This window comes from Lissotriton helveticus, chromosome 2_1 (genome assembly GCF_964261635.1).
Source record: "Lissotriton helveticus chromosome 2_1, aLisHel1.1, whole genome shotgun sequence".
Classification (NCBI taxonomy): Eukaryota; Metazoa; Chordata; class Amphibia; order Caudata; family Salamandridae; genus Lissotriton; species Lissotriton helveticus.
The window spans coordinates 880,531,518-880,546,300 of NC_136059.1; the positions used below are offsets into that span (position 1 = coordinate 880,531,518).

General features: G+C 42.0%; 1 protein-coding gene across 1 annotated transcript in view; it reads left to right on the plus strand.

Moving 5' to 3' along the window:
- The window catches only part of SLC27A6 (solute carrier family 27 member 6), a 504,875-nt gene that overhangs the window by 177,733 nt on the left and 312,359 nt on the right, over window positions 1–14,783 (plus strand). Inside the window, exon 3 of the mRNA XM_078675611.1 lies at window positions 11,916–12,074. Within this exon, the coding sequence (XP_078531737.1) occupies window positions 11,916–12,074 (159 nt within the window). The remainder of the gene's footprint in view (window positions 1–11,915; window positions 12,075–14,783) is intronic.

Consider the following 14,783-nt stretch of genomic DNA (forward strand, 5'->3'; position numbering starts at 1 on the left):
AGAAGACATGATAGCAGAGGGTGTGAGCACCGAACAAATGCCCTTAAAATCATTAAGGAAGCCCCCTCGCCGGTGCTCCAACAGCTGGGCTTTTCCTGAAGCTGTTATTAGAATAGACTGAGGCGCAATACCAATTACCACCACCACGTGGCGCTGGTCACTAACGTTGCCATATGGGGAAATCACTGCGTAGCGGTGTCAAAATTAGGTGAGGGTTGGTCTGGAATCAAGCGGACACTAAAGGAGTGACTGGATTCCCAAATGTGCGTAAAGACCAGCGGGAGCACTCGACGGAGCTGCCTCACTCGGACCAGATGCGCCAGACAGGATCTCACCACACCCAGAGAGCACAGCGGGAGAAACTGCGCGGGCGAGAACGCGCTCGGGGAAGAGCCTGCTGCGCAGTGAATATGAAACAATTCCTAGGCAATAAAGCTAATAATGTGCACAAGAAACCGCTATACAAACAGCACAATGTCAGATTAAGCCAAGAATGTAAGGAATGCACTTAACTGACGAGCAGTGAAGAAAGAGGAAGCGGAAGGGACGTCACGATAATATATACGATGGACTGTGATATAATTGGACTATAGATGCCTTGGAGACTACCCCCCTAATGGTTAATGGGTTGTGTAGTCTTTTGTGTAATGATTGTTGTGTGTTACGTTTTCTTTGAACTGCTATGCAAATAAAGTGAAGAAAGATATGCATAATCCTCGCCTCCGTCCTGCCATAGAAATAATTAAACTTTATTCGATCTGATTTAGAAATATAGATCATAAAAGTGTACGTAAAAACCGTAAATCCTCTTTCCTAATACAATACAGTGAGAATTAATTAAAACCAGTAGGTAAAAACAGGAGTTAGAAAGCCCTGTTAAGAGCAACTTCAGGTTAACAGAATCGTAAAGTTCAATGTTTCGCAAGATCAATCTCATGTACTTAGAGCAAAATATGCAATAAGGGGTCCAAGTAAGATGTAACGCTCCAATACCTGACCAGTCTGCACTATATAAAATGATGTCGCACTTTTGCCATAAATTCTGAATTTTTTGCACTCTAGTTGCTCAGTAGAACACTGTAGTAAAGCTACTGCTCACCAGGGAAGTCTGCTGCTGGCAGTCTGCGTGTCAGAATTTTTTAATGTACTAGAAGAGGATTTGAGAAGTCAAAATGTGCCCTAATTTTTCTTTCTGCAGCACTAATCATAATTTCTATGGCAAAATGAAGCCCCTCATTTTGTTCCTTTGCAAATTAAATGTTTTAAGTGTTACCACATTATTCCAATCAAGATAGCTTCAGGTGTTCCATACTTTTGTCATAAGTAAGACTGCTAGTGCTCTAGTTGTTCTTTAGAACACTCTGGGACATTCTGTCATTGGGCTATACTTCGGCTACATCTGGGTGATATTTGTGCTACATGGTGGTCATCTTGGGAGACTTATTTGTTATGAAGTTTCCTAATTTCCTCATTTACTACAGTCTCCTCAGTAGGAAATACTTGCAGTTTTTGGGTTTCGCCTGCCGAAGGCTGCGCTCTGCGCAGCTTTTCAGCGCAGGTGAAATCCTATGTCGACAATAAGGAGTTCTGGAACGTCCCCCGGCTCTCATTGGCTAGCTCCATAAATGGAGGCTAGCCATTGAGTGCCGGATCTGTCCGTCAAGGCCAGGCCAGATTCGGGGGCGTTCCTGAGATTTTTTCCCTGGGCGGAGTTACGTTGTTTCCCGTTCCCTCCCCTTTCACTGAAAGTGAATTCAGATGCGCTGTCTATTCCCGCCCCCTCCGTGTGCCTTTCCGCCCCCCTCGCTGTCCTGTGCACGTTTCCCGCCGTCCGTGTCCTCTCCTGCCCCCTCCCGCCGTCCGTGTCCTCTCCCGCCCCCTCCCGCCGTCCGTGTCCTCTCCCGCCCCCCTCCCGCCGTCCGTGTCCTCTCCCGCCCCCCTCCCGCCGTTCGTGTCCTCTCCCGCCCCCCTCCCGCCGTCCGTGTCCTCTCCCGCCCCCCTCCCGCCGTCCGTGTCCTCTCCCGCCCCCCTCCCGCCGTTCGTGTCCTCTCCCGCCCTCCTCCCGCCGCCCGTGTCCTCTCCCGCCCCCTGTGTCCTCGTAGGTGCTTGTTTAACTGTGAAGGGGCAATAGCTCTGCTTGGGCACTGCGCATTGAGTGTTGTTACCTACCCCTTCCTTTCCGGGGAGGGGGGTCAACCGGAGACCCCCACCCTCTTTCTCGCCTCGGTATCCTGCAGGATGCACCCTGTACTCGGCCGGGCTACGGCTTACAAGCCGCCTCCTGCTCGGTAGTCCTGAAGACTCAGTGGAAGGTGTCGCCCACTACTCACAGCAGCAGAGCGGCATCCCGTGGGGTGTCGGTGCCCCAGGACCTGCTCTTGTATGAAGGTAGGACCGCCCCCAAAGACCAGTCTGCAGGCTCCTGGGCAGCTCAGCAGTCTGCAAAATGCATTACATCACCCTGGCTGCAGCCTGCAATCCCCATGCGAGAAAAGGGGGTGAGGGGTGGGTGCAAGCTTAAAGATCAGAAATGCAGCACACGTTGTTTGTCCCCCGCTTCATAATTATAGCCTGTGCAGTTGAGTCCTCGGTGTGTAGTTTTTTATAACAACCCCACCCCAAATGTATACATTTGCCTCTGCTCTGTTACTGTTTGTGTCAATCACATTTTTGTGATTCTGACAATGCACCATTTCCACAGCATGCAAACGCCAGCCATTTAAAATGAGCATTCTTTTTAACGGCAAGCTACAGACTTCACATTTCGCCCCACCCCCTAATGCGAATTTGAATATAACCACCTGTACAGGTCCGCCTTCACTCTTACTAATTGTTCACCTCTTGCAGCCACATAGATTTTAAATAAGAAGCCCACACAATTCGATCCTTGGTTTTTGTGGGCATTCTTTACCAGCGGAATTTGATTACCCACTTCTTTCGATCTCCTGTATATCTTCACCATAGCATAGCCCCTTCGCCTAGCCCATGGAAGATTTTAATACATCACCTTCCTCGCCTTATGTTGAAGATCTTAAACGGCACCCCATTAGATTTTTCACCCCGTCCACATCTGTTCTTCCTTCTTAGTCCTAAAAGATTGTGACATAACTGTCCTTTGCCTGTCGCTCTCCCTGCTTTTCAAACATGGAATATTTCACTTACTATTGCAATTCTAAGAAGACCTTCGTCCTTGATCCCAACTACTTTGTAATTATAACGTTTTCCCACGCGCTCGTAAATTAAAATGTTACCAGTGATCACAGTTTAATATGCTTTCCATAGAAAACACGCGCATCTAAAATCCAGATGGTACCTAAACCGTTGCTACGAATTATTATTTATTTTCATTTCGCACTTGTTGCCCTGGAATGACTGTGTTAACGTTGACATAATAAACGCAGACCGTCATCTAGCCTTACGCTTGTTTGAGCAGTAGTATGAATGGCATGCTGAACATTGCAGGGGTGAAGTCTGTTACAGGAGGACTAATACATATTTAGGCTGGATTATATATTTGGGGTTGATTGACCGCTTTCTAAAAATACGCGTCGGAGTCGTGTGGTTCCCTGGGAAAGTACATTTGAATTGTAAACAGTAATTTCTGTGCCGTTTTGCAGGTGCTACTTCTCATCACGTTGTTTAGAGTATTTTGCTAATTGTGGCCCATTTCATGTTGGTTTGCTTTCCGGGGAAAGGTGTTTTTTTTTTCTCTTAGACGTTCGCCACCTTGGCATGTCCTAATGGCCTTGGTTTTCGTTAAGCCACTGGGTTTGGGTTTCTTTCAGCAGAGAGCAGTGTTGACAGTGAGTTCAGGATTTTATTGTCATTGCTTTAAATCGGACGTCTTCTTGCTTGTCAACTTCTTTTCTTCCTAAATGTTTACCTCTCTATTATGTGGAATTTGATGCTTCCCTGCTAGAGAGAGGGCGTTAGTAGCTAGCCAAATATCTCCTTCTTATGCTTATGTTTTTAAGGTTGGACAACTTTTTTATTTTGACTCCCGTCCTCTCTTTTTTTTGAAGGTGTCGAGGCAAAAATGCTCATGGACTGGGCGTAGTTTAACAAGTGATTCTCCTGTCCTGCTACAATCTTCAAAAATGTTCATATGTATTAAATGTATCCCCTGCATGCATAGAAATTCTGGATATTGCACTGTCTAATCGAATGCTGAGCCTACCTCGTATTAAAGGACTGTGATAGGAATCGTACTCTACTTACGGTTCAAGGCAGTGGGTTGAATACTTTTAAATCTTGAAGAACATTGGGTTTACTTAGGGTTTCCAATCCAGTCTTTCAATTAGAGGCAAAAAGCACTAGCACTCTGTAGACACACAAGGGTGCGAGAGATTATGCTATTGGTAGTGTAAATAACAATGCCATTTATTTATCTGTTTTCAAAACCAACACATAAATAAAAATATTGTCATTTACAATGCCAATAGCTCTAACTTTTGTAAAGGCGAAACCGTTGCATTGTAAATGCTTGTTTTACTTTGATTCCACCAAGAAGGCATTCAGATGCCACACATTTGCCATGAAGTTACAATGTTAGCACTCTAGTTGTTCATTAGATCACTGTAGTAAAGCTACTGCTCACCAGGGAGTTAACTGCAAGTGTACTGCTGGTATTGAAAGTGATTGTTTCAGTCTGCATGTCAGACTTTTCTAATGAAATAGAGGATTTGAGACCTCACTTAAAACATGCCTTAAATTAAATTGTCTTTCTGCAGCATTAACCATAATTTCTATGGCAAACTGAACCCCCTAATTTTGTTCCTTTTTAAATTAAATATTTTAAGTGTTACCAGTTTATTCCAATCAAGATGGCTTCAGGTGTGCCATAATTGTGTCATAAGTAAGACTGTTAGCTCTCTAGTTGTTCTTTAGAACACTCTGGGAAGCTGCAGTAGAACACAAAGGCATCAACTGACAGGCTGCTCCTTTTGAAATATAACAGGAAGATATTTCAGATCACACTTGCAACATGTCCTAATTTTTCTTTCTACAGCACTAACCATATTTTCTATGACAAAATGAACCCTATCATTTTGTTTCTTTTTAAATTAAATGTTTTAAGTGTTACCAGTTTATTCCAATCAAGATGGCTTCAGGTGTGCCATACTTTTGTCATAAGTAAGGCTGTTAGCGCTCTAGTTGTTCTTTAGAACACTCTGGGAAGCTGCAGTAGAACACAAAGGAATCAACTGACAGTCTCTGCCCTTGTTGGATGTACATGTTTTACTTATAATGTCAGACTTCATTCTCACATGACTGGGAAAGATAGCTTCTGGAGCACCTTCCAAAACTCTATGGGACAAGCATGTGAAAATAGTTTTCTCTCAAACATGATATGCCAGCAGAAGGTTTTTCACAGGGTAAAATCACCTTAGAACACACCACAATTCCTGAAATTAGTATGGTACCATCAACAAATGAATTCTAATGTAACTGAAGTCTGTTATCACCCTTTATAGTTCTCCTTTTGTTAACCCTCAAAATCTTCGATTCACTACAATGCAGTTCAGTGGGGTACTATCATGTATATTGGCCCCAAGATGGCTGCCAGCAATTCCAGGATGAAGTGCTGAAAGCCAATCAGATCTCACGATGACATGTGTGGTTAGGCTCCGCCCAGATATTATTTCTTTTTCAAATTTTTCAGGAACTACTGAACTGATTTACACCATTTAACAAAAAGAGTTCTTTCTGAACCAAGGGATACATTTTTGCCAAATGTGGTGTAATTCCGTTCAGCAGTTCGGGCTGTAGCCGTGTCTAAAGGTTCCTATGGAAAATAACATGGATAAAACACGTTTTGGGACCCCTCTTTTTTCCAGGCCTTGCTCACAGGTGGAAAGTCAGATTACGAAGTGCATTCATGCGTGCTTTACTTGGTGAAAGAATACAAATCCCATAGTGCATTATACCTTTCTATAGAAACAAGTTGGTAGTTCCTTACGTTGGCACAAGCACTGATGTTGGTGTGGAATTTCAAAAAAATAGTCAGGCGAGTACATGTGCGTAGTGCTATTATTTACAGTGCGTCTGGAAAAACTGCATCCACCAGTACGATCTTAGAAGGTTGTTCCCCCTCCACGAATTCTTTCCAAACGCGCTGTATATATCATTTCTTGTACTTTCCAAGAACTCACTGCAATCAGTTGGGGGGTTGTGTGGTGAGTAAAATTATTTAATGTATTCAGAATCTGTACTTAAGAACTCCAACACATTATTTTTACTGTGCATATTCTAAATGAATGAAACATTTTCAGCCTGCTCAGTACAGCAAGTTGGACTTCTGTAACACTCCACCTATTATATAGTATTTATAGTATTTATTTATAATATATAGAATCTGTCTCTTTCTGCACCGCCTATGTACTTGGCTTTTTTTTCGTTCCCCATACTGGAGCAAAGGAAGAAGATATATCATTTTACTTTTTTTATATTTTGAACATTTACGTTTTTACAACTTTGACTGTACGGAGGGGCTTCTTTTCATTTATAAGCCTGAAGAAGTGGTCCTTATTGCACTCTTGGTATTTAGTGTTCCTGTGTCGCTGTGTCCAAGCTGCGGAAGTGTCTGTAATAAATAGAAACAGCCTTGTAAAATTCATAATTCTTATCCATTGTTCCTACCATTAACCGCTTAACAGCCAACTAGAGGCTGTTGATTGGAAAAGAGACAGGTAAGTGGTGAGGACTCCAATGCCCTTCACATCCTCTAGAATGTTGGTAAGCTCCTTTTAACAGCTGAAAGGTTATAAGGAACAAGGGATGAGTAACCACGTCACTAAGACTTGAAAAGAGAGGAAAGGCCACTGACCACAGGCTTAAAAAGATCTTTATGGTTCTCTTGCATCCAGACTCCTGCAGGGGAAATTTGGTGTGTAAGACAACCCTCTGGAAGCAATCTATAAGCCCCATTTTTGCCTGCAGTAATAGAGTGGTCTTCCTTTTAGCACCGTGGATGAGTGAGAGAATCTAAGGGGTGAGGTATATATGATGTATGTGTGCACCATGCATCATCTGCGGCCTGAAACCATTGCTGCATGCCCTCACGCTGGAGTCCTATCTTATTGTGCTTGCAGAAGGGCAGAGCTGAGATAATTGGTGACCACACCTGACCACAACTAATGGGAAGGTCATTTTCACTTAGGTTAGGCAATTATACAGAGGCTAGTTTGTGAAAGCTGGAAGGGTAGGTCCGAGGAACTGTGGCAGTTGTCTTGCACTGGGCTACTTGAGAGAAGTTTCTTCCATGACGGAATCAATGATATTTGTAATCTTGTCTCCCCAAAAGATTACGTAACATTCTCATGTAGTTCTTGAGAGAGGGATTTCTGAAAGGATAGAGGAAGGTGCTGCTTATTTTTTTTTTTAAATGGGTATGGTCTGTACTTTTCTTTCTCGGACTGCAAAGTAAGAGGAGTTTTTTAAGTGAATTATGTGATAATCATAGGATGTCGTTTTTTTGACAAAACACAATTTTTAATTTACCTGTAAATTAACTGTATGCATTCAGCAGTTAGGAAATCAAAAATGAAGATTACATTTTTTTGTAATTATGAAGTGTGCTGGAAACAGAGATTTTAATAGGGTCATCGTAAATAAAAAACAAAGGCCACTTGAATTGGTGATGCACAAATGACAAATATTCACAGAAACCACGCTTCTGCATATTATCATTTGAGTGCTGTATGCTATACAGTTGTATCAGTAAAACTGTATTTCTGTGTTAAGGTAGTGGCTATTTTAATGGAAAATTATATGCCTGTAAATGACAATGTGATACAACACGATGCATTAGTTACATAATAAAATCACCACGGCTCACGTCCATTAAAGGTCACAAAAGTTTGTGGCTCTAAGAAGTTTGAGAACCACTGCATTAGCCCTTTTTGGAACAGAGGCTATTCATTTGGAACAAGTGTTTTTTTGTTTTTTTTACTTCATTTTACATTTGTACTCGGCTATTGAGTTGGTGTACTGAATTTTGACTTCAGGTAGGTAATGTAATCTCCATTTTCTTTCTGCTTCGTGGAGATGTAACTTCATGGACTTTAGTTTGAGTGTCCTACGTCCTCATTGGTTAACCTGTGGATTTGTCGGACAACATTAATGTCAGGATTGTGCCAGACTGATTCCATGCACACCCTCAGGATATGTTAGCCTGTATCCCTGCTATCCCGCAGTGCACTATCTGCACCCCAAAGCTTACAGTGTAACAAATGTGTGTGCAACCTAAGAACATGACAACCCATACCTCCCAAGGAAATTGTGGTAAAAGATCTAGAACCCTTTTGCTTGGACTCTCATGCATACCTGACCTCGAAGAGTCAGCTGAGTGCTCCTCTGCCTACACAAGGAAGTGGTTCTGTATAAATAGTAAGAGCACCCATGTGGCCATGTCGCAACCCCTGTCAGGCCGCAGTTGTTTATTCTAGTTGGTCAGCTTTGTCACCTACTGGCCAATAACCTAAATAACATTTGTCCAGTGAACTTTATCTCTTGTACTGAATGTTCAAGGTTTCGTGATAGTGTGCCTACAAAGTGGAAATATAAGCAATGCAGATTCAGAGAATTGTATCCTGCATGGTCACGCACGCATATGTATGTCAAAAGTCACTGTGTTTTAAAGAGAAGGCAACTTAGAAACGTGAGCATGTAAATGGTGGCTTTTCTAACCACGCTTATCCTGACCACGTAACAGCTAGGTGAACCGCTATTTCAAATGCTGCAAAAGTTGTTATTTTTTAACTGAGAGATGTAGAAGATCGTTTAAGGCAATATGAATGTCATTGTGAAGTCGAATGAGTAAAATACCCGGGTTTTCAAGACCAACATGGTCTTCATATTTGCACAGTTTATTATTTTATAGCAGGGTTGAAGTTTTTCCAAAGCGGTCATTTGGCTCTGTTTCTGATGTGTTTTTGTATCTAGTATATTGAGGGAAAATTGAATGGCAAACTGGTCTGTCCAGATGAATTGAACAGGCTACTCTAGGAGGTCTTGTTCTAGAGATGACCATAATAAAGCTAGAATGTGTCCAGCCTGGTGCGTAGGCTTTGTGCTGAGTATGTTTAAGTTAAAGATGTCAATGTAATTTAGAATTATTTTTTTCTGTAGTGGATGGTTTCTAGCCACAGATTTAGGGCACCTAAAGTAATCAGAGTTGATCTTCTATAGCAAAGAGTCTGAATTCTATCACTACCGGTGAGGGATTAGAAATAGAGGTACCGTATTTGGTGGCTGATCATTAACATAAAATATATTTTGCTAATATTATCTTTATATGACTGCACTAGTCCTGCAGGCCAGAATGTATGGAGTTTGATTTATTGTACCTTCTAATGTGTGATGAACTGTGAAGCCACTCCTCTGTGTGCAGGCAGGATTTACCCTGTCCGAGCAGAGTATTCTGATCACTCCCCCATAAGTAATTTGGCAAAACATTTGGCTGAGTCTGCACATAGCCCATATTCTTTATACATAGGAAGTCAAGAGCAGAGATAAAAAAAATAGGTCGGAAATGTGGTCTGTTTTTTGCCGCACGACCATTTCATTTAGCCAAGTATTACTGTGGCACCGAGAAGCAACCACAAAGACTCTTCATAGTAAAATGACAAGGCAAGGTCTACTTTCCTGTGGAATAATTTAGTATTGATGGAAAACTTGATAACCTAGACTCTGAGGAATAATTCCACATACTATTTTTACATGAAGTGGCAGAGGACCGTGTGTCTGCAATTGATCTAGCAGAGTGTCAGGACGAGGGCGGGCACAGTCAAACTTGCCTTACATGCCAGCTTGCCAGCGGATTTTTTGCTGTCGAGCTACGGTACAGACAACTGACCTAAGATACCTGACTGCAGGTTGCCCCATTTGGAACTATTCAAAAACTAGACTGCAAGGAGACCAAAACAACGGCGCTAGAGGGCGCCCTCAACGATTCACTCTAGAAGGTGTCTACTGAAGGAGTCCACAGTCAGTTTCCCACAGGTGAAAGCTATTATAGTGTGTATTGGTGATGAAGGTCAAGCATAAATCCTTTAGTGAAGAACTAAACAAATGGGGAAAAAAGACTGTAAAAGAGGTGCAGTTAACCAAGAAATCTCTTGGGCAAGCTCGAGGGTATACAAAAAAATCAGAATTCAAATGAAATTATTGATTCACCAGACTGCATTAATAGATATTCAACTCATGCACACTTTCACACAAGCATATAGTGCCATAGTTGGAGTATTCCAATTTTCAGCTTGGCACATCCGGACCCATGCTAAAAGTAAACCGAAATTAGGACAATCGGCAACTATTAGATTTCATATTCGAAGATGCATTCAAGATGGCGAGTGCTGAAGGGGTCTACAGGCTACCCCCCACAAGTAAAAGTCATTGTAGTAGTTGTTGGTGGTGGAGGTCAAACGTAAATCTTCTTATGAGGAAAAAAAATCGAAACCATATGCCATTAAGCATAAACTGGAACAGTCTCAAGGCGATACAAAAAAATCACAAGAACACAATTCAAATAATCGATTCACCAGGTAGCTAGCGGCAGCCGACTCACACAAAAAGTGGTAGGGCGGGTGGAGGGGGCGTGGAAAGAGGGAGTGTGGGGGGTGAGCATGGGGGTAATAATAAAAAAAACACTTACCTTAAGCTGCTGGCCGCCTCACACCTATGCTTCCTTGTCCCAGCAGATATTGGGACAGCATCGGAGACTCCCTGTTCAATCCCAGTGCTAATCGCATGCTAGTACCAATAGCAGGAGAGTGGCGCAGGGATTGGATTGAGCATAGGGAGTCTGTTCTGTTTATCCAACCCAGCTGTGCAACACAGTTTGGTTGGAGAAACCTAACCACACGTGTCTGTTTGGCCGGCCAAAGACTGCTAGCCAAACAGACATGCGCACTTAGATGTACACTTACCACTTCATGCCTCCTCCCTCATATGGCCCAGCCCTCCCCTCCCTACACATACTGGCTCAGACAAAAGCTGAAAATAAAACGATAATTAAATATCGCTTTATGTTTCAGTTGCTGGCTCTGAGACAGTGAGGTAAGCTCCTCCGCCACTGAGGAGGAGCTGCTGCTGCTTGAGTTATTACTAATATTCAGCAAATGTAAATGCTCACTGACATACAGTGACCTTGATACACACGCTCAAGTACTTTTACTTGTGATATTAGACTTCTGCATGTAGGAATATCACAGCTATATTCCTGCACTTCTTATAATGGGGCCTTCGTGTTTTACTCCTGCACTTTTTTACTTTCAGTTAGTTCAAGTCCCATGAAAGTCTCATGGGTCAAAGATCATGACATCACTTTCTGTAATGTCATGGGTTCAAACTTCGAGGTAATACCACTTTCTTTGAAATCATCCGGCTCAGATGGCAAGTGTGTGATATGCCTCGCCTAATTGGGCGATGGTAGCATCGTCCTGGTTCGTCAAAAACATTGCTTGCCTGTTGCTCAGCAGTGCATCTCTAGCAGACCTCTAGCTGTCCTACGCACAATGGCATACAGCTGCGTGGAAAGTGGGCCTTCAGAAAAAATGCTAGAGAATCGTTATTGTATTGGTCCTCTTATTATTTCACCAAGCATGTATCCCGCAGATGTATTAGTGTTTGCTACTTTTGTTTGCTAGCTCTATATATTGCTGCGGTATTTGTTCGGTTTACCAAATCTTTTATGGCGACACTATGGATTTTGTTTTCTTAGAAACCATTATATTTCTCCACAATTTTTTTTAATTTTTTTTAACTTGATCAGGTTTTCATGTAAAATTGAGGGAAAACAATATCTAGCAGGAATGTTATTGAAATTAGAAAATAAATCTGTTGACAGTACTGGCATGGGTGGCATCCTGATTAATGTGTCCAATCCGAAAATTCTCTACTTTCTTTTTTGATAGGGTTACCAAAAGCTGCGGTTATCACCCAGTTCCAGACACTGAAAGGAGCCGCTGGAATATGGGCGTTTGGGGGAACATCAGAGGATATAATTTATGTTGCGCTCCCTTTGTACCACAGTGCAGCTTCCTTGATTGGCGTAGGTGGATGCATACATCTAGGTAGGTTTTAAAATATTTGTAAGCGATTGTTTTTAAATTGTTTTGATTGTCAAATGTTAGGCTGTTACATTAAATCTGTTTTATTTCTCATTGTTGCCTTAAAATATCATTGCATAAGCAAGTGTCAGTCATCTGTACGGTAGGCCTCTTGGGATGTAGAGTGAATGTTACAAACATTTTATGGAATGACATGGCGCTTTAAGAAAGTGTAATGGATTTTTTGAGTGGGGCAAGGAAAATCAGAAGGTGCTTGGTATCTGCCGGAGTAGAAGTATTTGAAGTCTGCTGTTATGGTCTGGCTTGACAGTGCAGCGATCAGCAGACAATCATGTGAACCTTCCTAGAGCGGAGGGTTAGCCCCACCCACCTTTTGGGGGTAGGAGCACATGCTTTGATTGGGCAGAAGTGGTGTGATTCCACAGAAAAAAAATGCTTGCCTCCCGCACAGCTGTGATCATTTTGTTTATTTATACAGCTGCCTAAGCTTGATCTTTCAGGGTCATGCTCAACATTGAAATGTTATTAAAGTGTCTTGGCTAACTAGATAATTTATGTTTTTCTGTGGCAGCCTGACAAATGGGTCGAGGCATTCATTAACATACATGCATTTTTAGTTCTGGCTTGACAGTGCAACTGTCACCCCACCTTTTAACCTACATCAATATTATTCTACATTTCTTTGCTTTAACTAAAAAACATATCTATTCCCATGCTGTTTTTTTGAAATGCTTCACATTAACACACAGCATTCTGTTAAAGTCAGCCCTATCGGGATTGCCAATACTTTTTTTTGATGTCAAAAGCTTCTTGAGACAGGTATTCCATTTAGGGACATAAATGAGATGAACTGGAAACAAATGAAAATCTTCCCCCTTGACTGTCGACATTGCTAAAAACGTGTTAATTAACAAGAAACAATAGCAAAAGGACGGTCCATTTCTTACCCGCACAGTTCATGATTTCCATCCTTTAAATATAAAAATATATTTTTCTGTTGGAGATGATAAAAAGTAAACCTGGGTCATATAGAGGCGGTAGTGACACATAATTTCCTGAACACAGTGTGAACATTTTGACCTTTAAGTTTTAATAGGACAGGTAAATAGCAAATCCAGTCTGTCCTGTTCCCAGATCAGGATTTCTTCCTCAAGTCTACAGTCTCATTACTGAATTTCCTGTGTAGCACGTAAGCATGCCATAGGTCAAGATGGCAGTAAGAACCTTTCCATACAGCTTCACTCTTAAATTGGACCTATTAGGAAGACCGGTATATAGTCAGTTGTTGCGGGGATTCTGCTCATGCACAGGAAACCAGGACCTCAGTGAATTGTAGTGTACCAAAAACTCACCTCAGTATCCAGAACCCCTATCCTACTAGCATCAGTGTCTGTCATTCTCCGTACTACAGCGAAGGTACCCGTGATATGGACAACCCAGAACAAGCGGCTTAGGGTACTCTCAGGAATGGTGGGAATCAAGAAAACTCTTTCGTTTCTATTCTCATACCTGTCCACAACGTGAGTAATCCGAGACACGGAAAAGTTTAAAATGTTTATTTTTAACTACGTGCTCTAAGATGCAGTATTTTGTCTAACATAAGCAGGCATATGATTAGAAATAAAACAATCAGCATTGTTATAATTCCATAAAACACAAAGGGAGAAATCCTATTACAATGATAGTGGAAACAGGTCGTATAGCACCTTGTGAACCACCCTCCCCTGCTAGGAGCTAGGTTTTATAATAATGGAAGGTCTCCTAGGCTTAAATGGTGAACCCACACGTCCCAAGATCGGCTGAGGTGAATCACATCACAGGATCAGCAACGCTCTTTGTCTGGAAAGGTTATTTCTCCAAGTGCCCGAATCATGCATGCAGTGCAATATTAAAGGCACTCGAATTTCAGTTAGCTGTAGCTGTGTGCATGTTGTGTCTAGAGCGTGGCCTGATCAACCTGAATCAACAGCATACATGGTTATTATGACCTTGAAGACTTCTTCACACAGTGTACAGACTAAGGTTGCGGTGTAAGTCTAGGGATGGATGTGAAAAAGAGACCGTTCTCATGCGAAGAAAAGCAATCAGTTTAACTTACAACAGTTACATGTAGTGTTGTGTGCAAAAAGCAGCAAAGTGGTTTAAACTTCTAATACGCTTATGCTAACATAGCAATGTGTACTAGCTTCACTACACAGTGTGATGACTATTTCTATGAGTAGTCATTAAGGACCTTGGCCAATAGAAATCGGAATACCTCTTCTGTGGGCTATGCTCATTCTATAATGAGACACTTAGTGGGCAGAAAATCTGAATTTCAACAAGCCAGCAGCTCACAAATGGTTTTTAAAAGTTGAGGTATGTTACATGGCATGTGTGAACATATTGTCTTACTCTTTAAAGTGTGCTGATCGTGTGTCAAACCACGAGTCTTTGTGGCAGCTGACCTCCATTTATTCAGGAGTGCCCTCTCTTTAGTTGGTAGAGTTGGGCATAATTTGAACCTTTAAATGGAATCCCTGAATTTCTAGCAGTCCAGCACAGAAAACTTCTTTTGCGATGGGGAACAGTGTCCTTATCGGTGCAAAATGTAACTCAGTCTTTGACTTTATAAGTGAACTATAATGATTAATATATAATTGACGTCATGCTGAATCTTGAGGCATAGACTGGAGAACACCTTCAATTTGCACTCCTGTATATGCAATAAAT